The following is a 16,142-nucleotide window of genomic DNA, read 5'->3' as shown; positions in this document are numbered from 1 at the left end:
GACATGGATGTTGTATAATTGCACTACTGTCTTTCTGACCTAGGCTTTTTGTTTAGGGATATTGTGAGGTCTGATCTGTCTCTGTGCAGCTCTTGGTTAAAACTTGCAGTGTAGAAGCTATTGGATGGAAAGCAATGCTCATTTCTCCCTTGAAAGCAGAGGGGTAGGGGTGTGATGAGGTACAGCCGGTACCAGTTTTTTGCTCTGAGTTGTGTGTGTTCTGCAAGTGTTTTGCTGGTGTGTCTTGCCAAGGCAGTTAAAATGGCAAACTATTCTTGGCATGGGTCTGGCCTAAGGTTTTCATTAGTTTAAATGAAGTCCTTTTTGGTGTAACATAAGCTGAACCAAGAAAAGGTCCTCTCGTGTGGGAATAGGAATACCAACACTGGCTACACCAAGGTGACTGTGGGCATTCATTTAATGTTACTTTCCCCATGAAGACTGGCCTTCGTATAAGAAAGGCAGGAATGTATAGAAAAGGGGTACGGTTAAAATTTATTTGAAGTTACTTGTTTATTTCCTGCTGGAGAAAAAACTAGCTCTGATGCAGCAGATTCCTAGCAACTATTCTCTTTGCTGAAGGCCCAAGCATACTGGGCTGCTAAAGATAAAAATGGGGGCTGACCGCCTCAGGTCCTTGGTAACCAAGGAAAAACTTCTTTTTTTTTTTTTTTCTAGTATATGGGACTAGTATCCCAAGAGGAAGGGTGTTTCCTTTTAGTTCATACACACTGGGCCAATGCCAGTTGGCATCCAAGCAAACTTTATAGTGCAAAAAGTTAAGTCCATTTTCTGATGTGCTATTAAGTTTTTCCTTTCTAAATAATTAACCTACTGAAAATAAAAAGCTGTTGGTTAGCTTATCTGGATGTTGATTACGGACAGCCAGACTCCTTGATTCCTTCAGCCACGGAGAAATGCAGGTTGCAAAAAAAAAAAAAATAAAAGGTCACTGTTCAGTCACCTTTGATTGAAGAGTTCTCTTCTGTAAAAGTTGAGTAGGGCAGCTGAGCATGTATATTTGCTATGAAAATAAATGTCGCATGTTCCTGATTGCTTTTGCACCTACAACCTTATCGCACTAAAAGCAAAAAAAATAGTATTTCATTTTATAATGTTTTATCTTTTTGTGTATGTCTTGAGACATGGGGTTTTTTTGTGTTGTTCCCAGAGAGAGACAACTTTTCCCAGTAGGCATGGCTAGCTTGAGAGGTGTTTTTTCCCCCTCATACTTTGAACGTTTAAGGCAATGGTGAGTTTGCTTTGTTATGAACTGATTCACTCACCCACCAGCAACATCTAGCTGAGATCAATACTCAGTGAGATTAATTAGATGTCGACAAGTAAGGAACAACAAAGATGGAGGCTATTTAAAGAGGAATATGTTAATAATCAGAGTATGCCTGCTGCTCTTTTGTCCACCATGCTGAGCTATTTGCTCAGAATTATTACAGGGAAGAAGCTGGAGCCGTGGCTTATCAGAGCATAGTCACCTCTGGAACTGCATGTCAGATTTGGTGGACCTAATCATTACTTGCATAGGCATATCTGTTAATATTGCCAATTTTATAAAATGCTCATGTGTTTGGGATGAAATTTGAAAGGAAGCCTGTTAAAGTTCCAATGTAATTTTTGAAAGAATGTGAGTGGCAGACCCTTCTTTTACTGACTGAATGCTTGTTGGGGGTAACTTTTTGCCTGCAATGCTTGCAGTGTTGTTCCCTGAGATTCTCTGGGAGGCACTGGCTGATTCTCTCCTCGCTGAAGTCGTTCTTTCAACTAATTGACACCGTGTGACATGAAGACATCAGTATAAATGAAGGAAAGCCGAAGCCCATTATGTTATTTTGTTATGCTGAGGCTGATGTAGTGTAGTAAAGAGCTAACATGGTTCAGCTTTGGAGAGCATTGACATAGTTCCTGTGTGCCATTAATTGTTGTTATTGGTCAAGTCACATGCATTCAGTTCAGTTCTTTGCATATTTTGTAATGTGCTACATTACTATTGATCCCTCTTGTTTGCAGATTTATTTTTAATAGGGTGGAAAACAGATAATAGCTTCTTACGCATTTCTTTTCTGGATCCTTTGTGATGATAACCAGAGGCTGGAGAAGAGATATGATAGAAGGAAAAGAAATGACAGGTTAAAATGCTACCAATATATTTTTTTTCCCCTGTGGCTTGTCTTTCTCCTACCTTTTGTGAAGAAGTAAGTAAAGATATTTAAAAACTGAAACATAAACAATTATAGGATTGGCTTTGGCTTACTCTTTAGAGGTGCAGAGAGGGGAACAATTTGATAGTATGTTGAGCTTGATAGAGTATTTCTCAAGGAGAATTTCTGAACTTGCAGAAGTGCATGCTTTGACAATGTGTCCTTTTTTGTACTTACAGAATGACTACCTAATCAGTTGAATTATGGTGGTTTCTTTTCCTACCTATTTTTTTTATATTCTGTGTTAGGATATGGCAGATGTTTCTGGAGATTTTTATCACTTAGTTCATCATCAAGGGAATTTGATGTTTTGCTATGTCCTTATCAGTAGGAAATAACTGATACTAATGAGATTAAATATTCTGAGAGAAATTCCAACCAGCAGGATGCACATTGCTGAGCTCTGGATATTTGAAAATAGTCTGTCTTTTACAGTTAGGGAAAAGGCTTCCAATTCCACAGCAGTGGTAGGCCTTTCTTTATGAAATTGTGGTGAGAGGGCGAATGGATGGTTACTTGTGTAAAGTCAGCAGCAGGAATTTCTCTTTCCTTCAACATTGAGATGGTTCCACACTCAGTAGACTAACCATATTTGCCTGATAAATACCGCCAAATCCTTTTCTTCTCTTAGGTGAACTGGGCAGTAAAGCAGAGTGCAAACATTCAGGAAAGCGGTAGCTTTAAAGCCCTGGCAACTAGGGGAGCGGAAGGAAATGCACCACCCGAAGACCCCGATGGCTGAAGCCGCAGCAGCATCTGTTCGAGCCATAACTAAAATTCAACAGCAGGGGTTCTGAAGTCAGTCACTTCTGGAGTTAAATGTATTTGATATGCAATACAAGCATACTTTTTAGTCAAGCTGTGGATTGTTCTATGCTTTATATCCCACTCCTCTGCTAGCTAACCATCAGATGGGGAAATGGATCATTTTTTTAACAGTTAAGCATGTTTTCCATACCCTACTACAACCGGCCTTTGATAGGAAATGGAGCTGCAAAGTGATGATTATGAGAGACATCCATCTCAGTTCAGCTGAATTATAAGGAACATTAGGAGCAGGTGAGGTAGAGTAGCATCCCCTACTGATTAGCTGAAGGATGTTTGGGACATTAACCTTTATAAATTATGGTGACCTTTCTTAAAGGGAGAATAACTAGATTAAGGGGGAGAGGGATATGCAGGGAGGGAGGAACTGAAATTTCTGGTACATGTTGTTGTTTAACTGATGTGTCTCTTTGCAGATGAAATTCTAGCATTGAAAAATGGTATCTTGACTATGTTTACAAGGGGAAAGTATTCGACAAGTGGCTGTAAAGGATCCTCTCTTTTTCTTCCCCCTTCTGCTAAGCCTCAGAAGAAGAAGGAGGAAAACCTTTCCAGTGTCCCATTTGTGGTTTGGTTATCAAGAGGAAGAGTTACTGGAAACGGCACATGGTCATTCATACAGGTTTGAAAAGTCATCAGTGTCCACTCTGTCCATTTCGCTGTGCACGCAAGGACAATCTCAAATCACACATGAAGGTAAGGGAAGTGTTTACTGACAATCAAAACACTTGAATCAGCAATGAAACCTATTTCATTTGCATTTGCAAGAACAAAATTTCCCTAGCTGTGCTACTAATGATGCCTTTGTTTAAATAAGGAGACCGTTAAAAAGAGAGAGAAATAACTTTTTTTTTTTTTTTCCCCTTCACTTGCCTTTCCATTTTATGCAATGTGGAAACTACCTTGAGTTACATCAGCTTGGTGCAGCACAAGCTGTCTGTGACAGATTTAATTCTGGACCTGGAACCACCAGAAGCAGAGATGTTAGCTGAGGTGTGACACCATGCAAACAGAGCAGTGCTGCTTTTCAGGATGCCAGCCAGTATCTCTGTATGCCCTTGCATCACACGGAGTGGGCATACCAACTTGGCCAGTGCTAGCAGGGCATCTCCCCATTACTTTCCATAGACAGGCCTGCAGTTTTATTTTTTGCTCACTGTAGTTTTTAACTGCAATCATTTCAGGAGTGAAGGATCCAAAATCAAATGAATGACAGATTGTACTGTAATGTTTTATTTTCAAATGTTTCCGTTAAGTTTAAAGCATACTTTTAACTCAGTCTGAGTTTTAGGCTCTAACTGAAGATGACCTGTTGAAGGAAGCAACCTCCGTGTTGATACGGAAAAATATAAAAATGTAAAGAAACTCTGTCTGCTTAGCTGAGGTACTACCTGGTTGCAACGTACAACGTGCCTGGTCTTTCAAGCTGTAGAACACGCTTGATTAAGTAAAAGCGATACCTCTTCCATTAGCCCAAGGATGAAGAAGCTGAAATGCAAAAAGTTTCCCTTGTTAATGTAGTTGTGTCTTATAGTAACAGTGAAATGTTTTATTATAGTTAGTGTTATATAGTTATTTTGTCTGTTTTAGACAAATGTGTGTAACAGAGTACTAGGCTGGTGTGGAATGGGACAGAAATGCCTGTTCAGCTTTTATATATGTGATTGCAGAATCTGAGCTCACTAGACAGGAGTCTAACCTTGCTTACACCCAAGTAACTGTTCACTTCAGTGTAAATTATTCAGATTATTCCACTGGTCACATACAGCAAATCTTGCTGTATTTCAGGTCCTTGGTGGGTCTGAAATCAAACCACTAAAGTCTGAAGACTCATCCCTTCACTTTTCTACTGTGAATCGATGCACTGTGCCCAGACTTCCTTGGTGTATCATGCTAATCCTTATCAAGATTCGGTGTTTGTGGCTCTTTCTTTTAGGACTTGGTGTTCCAAGTTGACTAGAGGGCTCAGATGGCCATCCAGAGTAGAAGATGAGTGAAAAGAATGGGAAATAAGAAAGATATTTTTTTTGGTTGGTTGGGTTTTTTTTTTTTTGTTTGTTTTTGGTTCTTGACAGCCTGCACAGAAGCATGCATCACCTAAAAGCTTGCTGTTCCCTGGGAAAGACCTGTTGTTGTGCCTTTCTTTGTAAAGGACATACCTATTATTACCTGCAGAAATTCTTGTTGTCTGCTTTTTTTTGCCTTTTTGGAATTATTATTTGCAAATTGAGGGCCTGTCCCTTTCTTTTTGCCCTGGTAATTTCCATAGATGGTAACAGAATTATTGTTGGAGAAAATTAGGGACTATTTCATTGTATCTGTGTGCTATTAAATTGATGGTTATCTGAAGCCCTTGTGCTCTTTTCTGCTCCCCACCTAACCTAAACTCCTTCATTAACTGAGCCCATACCATTTTAAAACAAACCTGTTGTACAAACATGTAACATGCAGTGTTAATTATTGGGTAATATAGTATTTATTGCCAATTAATGCTCAGTTAGACAACATAGAGGTCAGAGTCAGGCCCAGAGCTGCTTGACACAATGTAAGAGATTACAGCCTCCTTTAGCCTTCCTGTGGAGATAAGATTTGAAGTCTCCTCAGTCAATGCAGGTCATGATGGACTCAGTGGTCTTTGCTGGTAGAACTACTCCCTGTTTAAGATGAAGGCAATTGTCTTATAAAACTAGATGGCCTGTGTTTGGTGGTTTGTCCTTGTAATAGTCTTATGGATAGATGTAAAGAATCACAAGTACAAGAATGAGAAATAATATTTTACCTTATTTTTCAGTGGGTTTCATACACTTTTCTCAAATGAGTAGGCCATTCGTAAAAATATTTTCTACGACATCAAAATTGAGGAAGGTGAATGACATAGGGGCATGTTAGTCACGTGTCCAACAGTGTCAGACATAATTTGAATTCCCTTTGGTGAAGATATAAATTGATAACCAAATTAAAAATAAAAAATACGGGATTTATCTTCTCATTATAAAAAAGCATTGCTTTTAAATCTGTGTGTAAATAAGTATGAGGTTATAACAACTGGCACATGTCTAAGCCAACAGTGATCAAAATTGAATGAATACACATCAGAAATGGTACAGCACAGCTGTACTTAGGGTGCAGTGTTGTGGTTATGCCAGTTAGATGTTTCAGTTCTCTTCATTGTCCTGGGATCCTTTGGGAGCTACCTGGCCTTATCTGTTTTCTGGCAGACAACCCACGAAGGTAGAGCTGCCTCTAGCTCTCCATGCCTCTCTCCCTCCCCATGAGTCAACTGTGGCTGCAGGTGAAGACACATTTTTCAAAACCAAAAAGGCTACACAAAATTCGGGTACTAGGCTAGTGTTTGTCATTCATTATAAGCCAATTTTTATTCTAGGATGCTATCACAAGCCAAGCTTTTTTGCTTTATGCTGGTCTTTGGTTTTGAGATTTTATGTTCTATTGATAAGGATGTCAGGCAAAACTTCTTGAGGTGTTTTGTAAAGCTGCAGTCCACAAAATCTAAAGGTGTTGTCTTTGTTCCCTCCTAGGCAGCATAGCCCTGAGCTGAAACACCTCCTCTTTTTTTTTTTTTTTTTTTTTCCTAGGGTCTTGTAGGCATTTTCTGTTGAAACTGGTCACTTAGAGATTTGATTTCCATGAGTGGTTTCTGTGTCTCTCCATATGGGCCTTCCTTATTGTGCGTATCTTTAGGTTAAAGAATAATAACTATATAATATAAATACAATATACATTTATGGTAATTATAACATGTAAAACTGATTGGCCCAGAATACAACATTGCCAACATTTTTGGTGTCTTGTCCCCTGCTAAAGAAACTCTTTAAGAGAGCTGTACTGATTCCAGCCGTGACCATATTCAGATCTCCATGTGCTGCCCGCCATGTTGATGAAGTGTTCTTCCACTAAGGGCACTTGCCAGGACCAACTCACAACTGGAGGTGAGGAAGTGAAAGGCAAGAAGGGAAGCAGAAGGAAAGTTTCCACACAGACACACAGTGAACAAGGGAGGCTGAGTAGACTGCATTTTAAGGTACACAGTGTTATCTGTAATTGTTCTATGGTGCTTAGATTCCACAGTGATAGGCACCTTAGAAAAATCCTAAAATAAATACAGTATGGAATTTTATTAGTCTGTTTTGGAGACAAATTACAGTACATTCATAACCACAACTTTTGGCCTTATTCCCAGGAGTCTGGGGGACTTGATCAGGACTTGATCCCGTTATCGTAGCATGGTTTCCAGGGGTGCTAAGAATACTGAAAACGAAGCTGGACAAAATGAATGGGTAACAGAGAGGTGTCTTGTCCAAGCAGGTAGCAAGGGTTGTGCGTGAGTCCTCTCTGTTTATCTAAATGTATATTCAGTTGGAACATGCAATTTTCTTCTTGAGAGAGAATCTTATGCATTACTTCTGCAGAAAGCAATGGAAAGGGGTGGTGAATTATTTCAGCAAAATGTATTCAGGCTTTTCTGTTTTTCCTGGTAAGGATTAAATTTACCTCAGAGCAATACCACAAGCATCAGTCAGACTTTAGCCAATTGGTGTCTTTGGATCATGCACATATCTTCCTCAGCAATTGGTGGAGGGGTAGGCTGTGAGATCATAGAGATACGTTCCAAGAAAGCAACAGGATATTAGCCTGAGCACTTGGAAGGGGGAATGAGGAAGAGGTGCATATGGCCAAAAATAATATCTATAAATGTTCTTTGTGCTGCTATATAGACATAAGGCAGAAATGGGTGAGCCAGCTCTTCTAGCAGTGGAAAAGGTTGGCATTGTGAACACACGCTGAAGCTTGATGGTGTGGCAGAAAATGAGGAAAGGGAACAGAAAAGTTAGATGCAATGGCAGGCAGGTCACATGATGCTCAACCACAGGATCTTCACGCTTCTGTTGCTTATAAAGAGGGACCAAGCAGTGAGATCTCAGCTTAATATTCCTGTATAACAAGAAGAGGGTTATAATCAGCCTCCTAATTAGGGAGAGGCTATTAATTACATGATAGTGGGAATAAGGAAAGACCCTGAAGAATGTAGCCAGGTGCTCACTACCCCTTGGTGGTTTGCTTTTCCCTCTTTCTTCCTCATCTAGGGTCAGGACAGGTTATTCTGAAGCATCTTCGCCATATTGGGAGAATGAGGTTGACTGTGGTTTATGGGAGGGTTTTTTTTTATTTAGTTTGTTTGAAGTTAGCTTTAAAGAGCCCTGGGAGGCGCCTGTGATTGCATTACCACCCTTCAGCCGAGGGGAGGTAATGCAGACTTGCACAGCTTTTCAACAAGTGAAGTCTATGCCCTGAGTCTCAGAGAGGTACCACAAGTGACTTCAAATATCTGTCTTTTGATCTTGTAACTTTTTGCATGTGAGACAAGGATAAGATAGGAAATGCATTGATACCTTAAGTCTTAAAGAAAAAAAAAATTTTGAACACTTAGTCCAGTCCAACCCTGCAGAGAGGCGCTTTTTTTTTCTTTGCTTTCAAGCAAAGCAAGGAAATAGTTTCAAAAAGAAAATACTATATAAATAATGTATATGTCCTGAGGGGAAGGATCATACCAAAACTAGCACTGTAGCACTACACTTCTGGAAGTGCAATATTTTAAAAATGAGGGAACTTCTCAGAAAAGAGCATGAAATGAAAAAGCAGAGGAGCAGAGGGCACATGATAGATGCAAAATTGAGACCTCTCAAGTGTACTCAAACACAGCCACAGAAAAAGGCATTTTACTAAAAGAGATTTAAAAAAAACCCAAACAAAACAAAACAAAACCCAAACAGAAAAAATCAGTGGGTAGGCAGGTATGGCTAAATGGCTAGGTTGTAGTAGTTAATGATTGTAGTAGTTGCTTAAACAGATGCCCCTCATGGAAATGTTAATCCACTTGAAAGTTGGTGAGAAGAATAAAACCTATAGTAGGCAAAGTAAAAAGTGATAATTAGGTCACAGAAAGTAAGTGAAGACTAAGTAGCCAGAAGCAAATACAGCAGTGAATGGATGCAGCACCCCAACCCCGCTATGTTCTGATTTTACTTAGGGGTGAAGATTCTCAGAAAAAAAAAACATTTCCTCTTATTCTGAGTGTTTAAAAAACAATAACAAAAAAAACCCCAACTGTTAAGTCCCACAAAATAAAGGTGAATTCCAATCCTTCCCTTCATGTGCCTCGTAAATAGAAGGGAAAGTCTGTGCAAAGCATTACCCCAGCTTTAAGAGAGAGGAAAAAATCTGCCTCACCAATACTACAAAACTGCAGGACATGCCTGTCTTGCCGTTTCCTTCACCCTTACTCCCCGTGGTACCCTGTTAGGTGAGATGATGTGTATTTGTAACTGTGGTACATCCGTATGGGCCAGTGTGTGCTTCCCATGACTTAAGTTGGCTGGTAAATCATCAGGGATGTTGCTTTTAAGAGAAGATGATTTAAGGAACTGCTTATAATACCAGAAATGTTAGTGTGTCAACAACAAAAAAATGTAACAGAAAGAAAAATGATATGAATGATGTGCTATGATAGGGACATGTGGTTTCTGTAAAAGAAAATCATGTGTTCTTCTACTAAGATAGTCAGGAAAATCATGGATTTAAGAATCAGTTGAAATTTATTTGGTCTTTAAAAAAGCCTTTGGCAAAACTTCTCACTGAGAAGCTGCCAAATAAATTAGGCGATGTGATGTGCTATGGCAAATTAGAAATTCACCAAGAGACAGTAAAACAAAGGGTGGGAAGGAATTAGCAATTTTAAGCATGACAAAAGGCTAACAGAGGGGTGTTCCATTACCAAGGGAGGAATTGTGCATATTTTAGCAAATGTGATCTGCAGAAAATGATGACTGTGGGTAAGAGAATTGTAAACAATACAACCTTATGTGCATGAATCAAGATTAGAAAAAGCAAAGCTTGAAAAGGAATAAAAAGAGGCTGGCTGACAGATAAAGAAGGGGGTAAATGAAGTTATTGTTGACAAATACAAGGTGCTGCACCTTGGAAACAAGAGTCCAATCATGCACCTGGCTGTCTGATATAATGAACTGTAACTCAGGGAAAATATCTGGGTATCGTTGTAGACAGTTCAATGAAAACCTTTTCTTGGCATGCACAGCAGTGATTAAAAAGTACATTAGATCTTTGAATGTCTGTAAAATAAAACAGAAATAACACTGAAAATATTACAATGCTATTATTAACATATGGTGTGCTGCCACTTAGGATCTTCACTTCTGGTCACTGCATCAAAAAAATGTATCAGAAATAGAAGGGATTTTAAAAGCTGGCAATGAAAATGATTAGTGGGATGGGAAGAACTCCCTTTGAAGAAGGACACTCAAAAGAATGGGTCTGCCAGATATAGAAAAGGAGGTGTGATCAAAATAATACACGTGACAGAGAAGATAAATTGAACAGCTTCTTTTTTTTTTTTTCTTTCTTGTAATGTGAGAATGAGGAGGCAGCAAGAGAAAATGAAATAAATTATAAAAGAAAATTGACCAATAGATAATTTGTATCCAAGTCCTCAAACTGGGCCTAAAGTTTGTAAGGAGTGCATAGTTCTGTTGAAAATTGCCTACGTTGTATCAAGCACACACTGAAAAAACTGTAGAACCACAAAATATAGTTTGAGACTAGAAAGCCTGTAGGGTTAAAATAGAGATGATACAAATACTTTGCACAGTCAAGGAGAATATCCATGGTTAAATGAAATAAACTCAGAAGGCAGAAGTCCTTAAATATTTCTGATGTAAGTCAAATGGCAGTTTGATGGGATTTTGAAAGAACCATTCTCTGTGAGCAGGTTGTGCACTGTGGTTTGTTGCAGCATAATTCAGAGATCCAAATCTGGCAGCAGGTGGGCTCAGAGTGGGACTTCAGAGAAAACCTGTCAGCTGCCCTCTTCTCTCCTCCTGCCTGTGGTTCTTGCAGCAGCAGCCTAGTTGAGTCTAAAGAGGACATCTGATGGTTTGGGGAGCATTAGCACAGAGTAAGAGCTGTTGCCTGTCTCATGGAGGGAGAAGGCAGCTTTTTGGACTGTAACACTGCGTGACCTGAATCTCCCCTGTGGCTTTCTGTGTAGCTCTGCAGGGTTTCTTGTTTCTTATTCTGCAGCAAGTAGTTGCTGCCTTGACTTTCCCCTCCCAGTAGCATAGAATGACAATTCTTGGGTCTCTTAGCTGCTGTCAAATGAGAAAATAAGGTAGAGCTTTTCATTTAAAGGCACTTTAGTTCTTAGCTTCTATTTCTAATAGTGTTTAATTTTAAAAATAATTATTATTTGTTTTTGAGAATTAAAAAAAAAAAATAGTCTTATAGTGGGACTGGACCCAGGACATTGGGAGCTAAATATTGGGCTTGATGTTGTTTCATATGGTGGATTTTTTTTAAGATCTAAAATTCTTCCTTTCAAAACTCTAAATATTTGGGTTTGAATTCTGTCATTGCTTGGTTGCAAGTTAAAAACATACTTTATTTTATGAGGAATCCATTGGTGATGCTGCTGTTGTCTTTGGGCAGGAGAAAAATCCAAATTAGATTAATCAGTCCCCTCTATTCTCATCCATTCTCAAAGGATATTGCAGGGGTGGCATGCTCCTGGGAAGAGAAGGTGGGCTCCCACCCCCTTTTCCACCCAACTGCAGCAGTGACAGCCTTCAGAAGGCATCATATTGATGGTTGTGATAAGGGGCCTCTAGAAGAAGTGGTTAAACATGTAGGCAGGGAAATGTTGATTGAAGGGGATCCTGGAGAGAAACCCTGGCACACAGAATCCCAGTGGGTGTAAGAGATAAAGTTGCCATGGTGAGAGTGCTTGCTACCATTAGTACATCTTGGTGCTCTTCATGAAGAAAAGTGCTTACATACTGCTGTGCTGAGAGACCATCCTGTTTCCAGTCCTGTAGACAGGCAATCTGGTTGGCATTTCGGTTGTAACCTATTAATATTTAGAATTTATTGTGCTGCTATTCCTCTGCAAGGTTATTGCTTTAAAAGTGTCTCAGTTTAGCATTAACTTCTAATTTTTTTTTTTTGATGTCAGGTGCAATTTTAAGATTCCAGAATTACTTTGTCTGTAAATGTCATGTTTATATGCTACTGAGAATGTAATTTCGTAAAGTGGCTGGCCAAGAGAAATTCTCTCTTGCTATCTGTTTGTTCAGTATGTAGTCCCCAGAGCCCTTGAAGAACTACTGAATGAAAAGTTATACAGCACTAATGAAATGTGTCTTCACTGAATGCAAAAAGGGCTTAAAAGAGGGATGTCTCCCAGCTTCACATTTTAGTGTGAATTCAGGTCCTATGTATCTAGAGCCGAGAATGCTAGATATGAGCTTGTGACTGAATTTCTCTTACTACATAGAAAATGGACCAGGTCGAATCTACAGGAAAGTCTAATCTGAATTTTGACAGAGCTCTGTCTGGGAAATGCTGCTGTTACCCCACAGCTCTGCAGCATCTGCACCAGGACTCACAGGATCTAGATTTCAGCTCTTCAGGAAACTGAAAAGTGCTGAACATCTTAGTTAAAGCGAGGTTTTCCAGCCTCCCTGGGGTACAGCTGAGCTTTGAGTAGAGCTGGAGCTCTCAGGGCTTTTGGACTCCCAGGCTGCAGCAGCAAGCCTTGGATCCCTGGCACAGCTGGCTGCTTCCCAGCCAAGCCCAGGGAGTTGGAGGGTAGAGTGCCACTCAGCAGGGCAGGGGAATTAGACCTTGTTTGCCAAGAGTTCATCAAACCCCTCCATGCTTCAGGTAAAATGTTACATTCAATAAATTTCCATTTTCCCACAAAAATCTGTCTCACTGAAATGTTTCCAACCAACTCAAGTCACAACTGAAAATGAAAGTGTGGAGCTCAGTCTGGTGCCAGTTTGTCCTGATTGCACGTTCATCAATTAGTAAGGAAAAAATGTATGTATTTGCCAGTCTTTCCACAGGGAGTCACCTAGAGTGCTACTGTCAGGGTTTAAAATTCATTTATGAAGCCATAGGGGAAAAAAACTTTTCTATACACCTGCCACTATTTTATGCTGGGCTCAATTATTCCTCCCCTTTCATGAGTACTGTCTTAAACAAGAAATGGTATAAATATATGTATATAGTTTATATTAATGAGTATGTCTGTTGAAATAAGATGTAAACCATTACATATGAATGGATAGAGTTCTCTTTAAAATGTAATCAGGATCAGGTCTGAGGATACTAGGCATTGTAGTTATCCTGGAGTCTCTAAGAAAGAGCAGCTTGCAGTCAAAATATGAGGACAGTAAGATTAACTGTGATCATTAATTGACTGATAAAATAGAATAAATGGCAAACACTATCTTTCATGTTTGTATTTTGTCATAACAGAGCTGTTCTTTTCCATAGCATTAATTTGGAACAAACTGTTTCAGCAGTTCACCTGGCATTGCCAGGTGCTGTGTTTTTACTCTAAAGATACATGAATTGATGATGGACATTGCTATGCAGGTTGGTGTTTTGCTGGGTTGCTCTGAACAATTGTTATTTATGAGGTTACACAGAATCATCATGTTCAGCAGAATATGTCATAGATGGGGGATTTGTTTGTTTTTTAATCAAGAAAACTACTAGTTATAGCTTATAGCTTGGAAGTTTTCTTATGCACTGACAGGTTATCAGGATCTAGTTGTAAGGTCTGTTTGATCCAAAGCAAACTTCATCATTTCCATGCTGCAGAAACAGATGTTCCTGATTTTTTTTTTTTTTTGGCTGAGTCTGATATTTGTTCTTTGACTTAGGTGTGAAAGAATTCTACTATTCTTAGTGTCTAACCCTTTCCAAGTGCTCAAAATTAAGAGTTCACCCATTAGTTAACTCTACATTTCTCACATAATTTTTTTTTTTAAGTTGAGATTTTTATAATGCTAGTAAACTGTTTTGCTTAATACATGCTTTTATCTTTCATCTCTTGAACCAGGTTCATCAGCACCAAGACAGGGGTGAGACCTTTCAATGCCAGCTATGCCCTTTTACCTCCTCCCGCCACTTCAGCCTGAAACTCCATATGCGTTGCCATCAACATTTCCTCAGGACAGAATCCAAAGTGAAGGAGGAAATACCAGAAACTGAGGTGAAGGGGTCACCACAGCTAAATAGTGACTCCTGTCCGGGACCACAGAGGGAAGGTGGTGGACCTGACCTTACGGGATCAGCATCTCTGTCTAAAACACTTGATGTGGCTGGGCAGCCTAGTGGAGGTATTCCACCTTTACTAGTGAAAGAAGAGCCCAAAGATGACAATGGCATCTCAGCTGCACCTTTTGCTCTTAGCACTGTTGACAGAGCTCCCAACAATACAAAGCTGAAAGACTCCTCTGACTTTGTGGCCAATGCAGCGTCAGCACTGTTCAGCCAAGACATCTCTGTCAAGATGGCATCAGATTTTCTTATGAAGCTGTCAGGTAATTGAGCAGCAAGCAGCAGCATCAGCTGCTCCTTTATGGGCTAAGAAACACTTCACTTTGGGTTTGATAAGTCATGGAACTGCAAGGAGAAAAACATTGTCACTTCTTAACTTTTATAGTTTCTTGTTTCTTTTGATAAGGAGAGGTGCACGATGGAGGGAAGAGGGGAAATGGTGAGAGAAGAGAGGCATTTTACTGTTTAATTGCTGGGATCAGGAGTGAGAACTTCTTATCCAGGCTTTTGTGTTCATTGAGAGTTACCTAATTTTGTGTGCTTTTCAAGTGCCCAGCATGTTAGAAAATTTAGCTCTTAACTTCTCTACCTTTACCTATCTGTTAAATAGGACCGATAAAGTATTGGTCACCTTCATTTCAGAGTAGTATTTGAGGTCTAGCTAGTAAATACATCTGAAGTAAGAAAGTTACTGCATTTCTTCATTATTAACACTTTAAAAAGGTAGTCCTAGAGATTCATGAACAGCTTTTAAATTTTATTGCTATTTTAATTGAAATCCATATCTAATGCAAAGCATGTGTTTATTCTGTTGTCATTGACTGTCAGATTATTGCTGTAAGAATGATATTCATATGTGAGACTCTGAAGTGGAGGATGTGTTTAGGGTAAATCTATTATATTTTATGTACTCTTATTGATTTGACTGAACACTTCAGAATTGTGGACATGCTGGGGGATGTTCTATACAAAATGTTTTCAAAATTGACCTTTAATTTTTAAAGCAGAAGAAGTCAGGGAAAATGTCATTGAAGAAAAGTTCTATTTCAGAAGGAAATGGCAGTCCCTAAGCAAGTTTTAGACTTTGAGATAGAAACTACCCTTTTCAATAGAGAATAATTGGTCACTTTTTTCCTTTAAATGGAATGTGAGTTGCATTCTAGCAAATTTTGTTGTTGGATGAACTAAGGAATTAGTGCTATCCTAATGCTATTGCCTTGGTGAAACCACAGCCATTTATTGTGGAAAGGCTTGCTGTCCTCATCTGCCCAGACCTTTGTAACTCTGGGATCACGGTTCTGTGGGGAATTGTTTGGAATAGGTAAACACAAGAAATCAGGCCTGAGGCTTCATGGAGCCAACCAGGAAAATGGAATAGAGCTGAGGACAAGCAGGAGGTGAAATGGGCTGGCACAAATGGTTTGCTGTGTGGGTTGGAAGAAGCCACAGAAACCTCTCCTTTATGGAAAAAAAAAAAAAAATCAGTTTATATAATTTATTATTATGACCAACAAAAAATGAGTGAGGATGAGTCAGTTTTGATTTGCTTGTACATTTTTTTTTACTTGGACGTTTTTTAAATTGATTTGCAAATTTGGACTCTATATGAAAATGATTTATTTTTTTTTTTTCTTACCTGACATCTGTCCCACATACGTTGTCATTCTGATGTCTGTCTTAAATTTCTGTTACTGTGCACAAAGTGGCTCCACACATCAACTGTATGGACTTTAGATGGTAGTGCTCACAATGGCTGCATGTAGCAAGAATGAGAGCAGAAAGCAGGAGAGGGGGAAAAGACTGAAAGCTGAGAAAACATACAACATTTTGATGTGTTGTTTTTTATGTAGCAGTTGATGGGGAGCTGTTTACAGTTGGCAGACGGTCATGTTTTCAATGCCTGATCTATTGGCATTAGAAAAAGGATACAAATGTACA

At 39.3% G+C, this 16,142-nt stretch overlaps 1 protein-coding gene across 3 annotated transcripts in view; it reads left to right on the top strand.

The window, feature by feature from the left end:
- ZNF827 (zinc finger protein 827) overlaps positions 1–16,142 on the top strand; it is a 110,950-nt gene that overhangs the window by 29,600 nt on the left and 65,208 nt on the right. For 2 of the 3 annotated variants that reach the window (XM_086747500.1, XM_086747502.1), the window contains exons 3-4: positions 3,565–3,737; positions 13,984–14,467. In XM_086747500.1, the coding sequence (XP_086603626.1) occupies positions 3,565–3,737; positions 13,984–14,467 (657 nt within the window). The remainder of the gene's footprint in view (positions 1–3,564; positions 3,738–13,983; positions 14,468–16,142) is intronic. The other variant, XM_086747501.1, reaches the window with a different exon arrangement.

This window comes from Chlamydotis macqueenii, chromosome 4 (assembly GCF_036417535.1).
Source record: "Chlamydotis macqueenii isolate bChlMac1 chromosome 4, bChlMac1.mat, whole genome shotgun sequence".
Classification (NCBI taxonomy): Eukaryota; Metazoa; Chordata; class Aves; order Otidiformes; family Otididae; genus Chlamydotis; species Chlamydotis macqueenii.
This window is presented reverse-complemented; position numbering and strand designations above follow the sequence as displayed.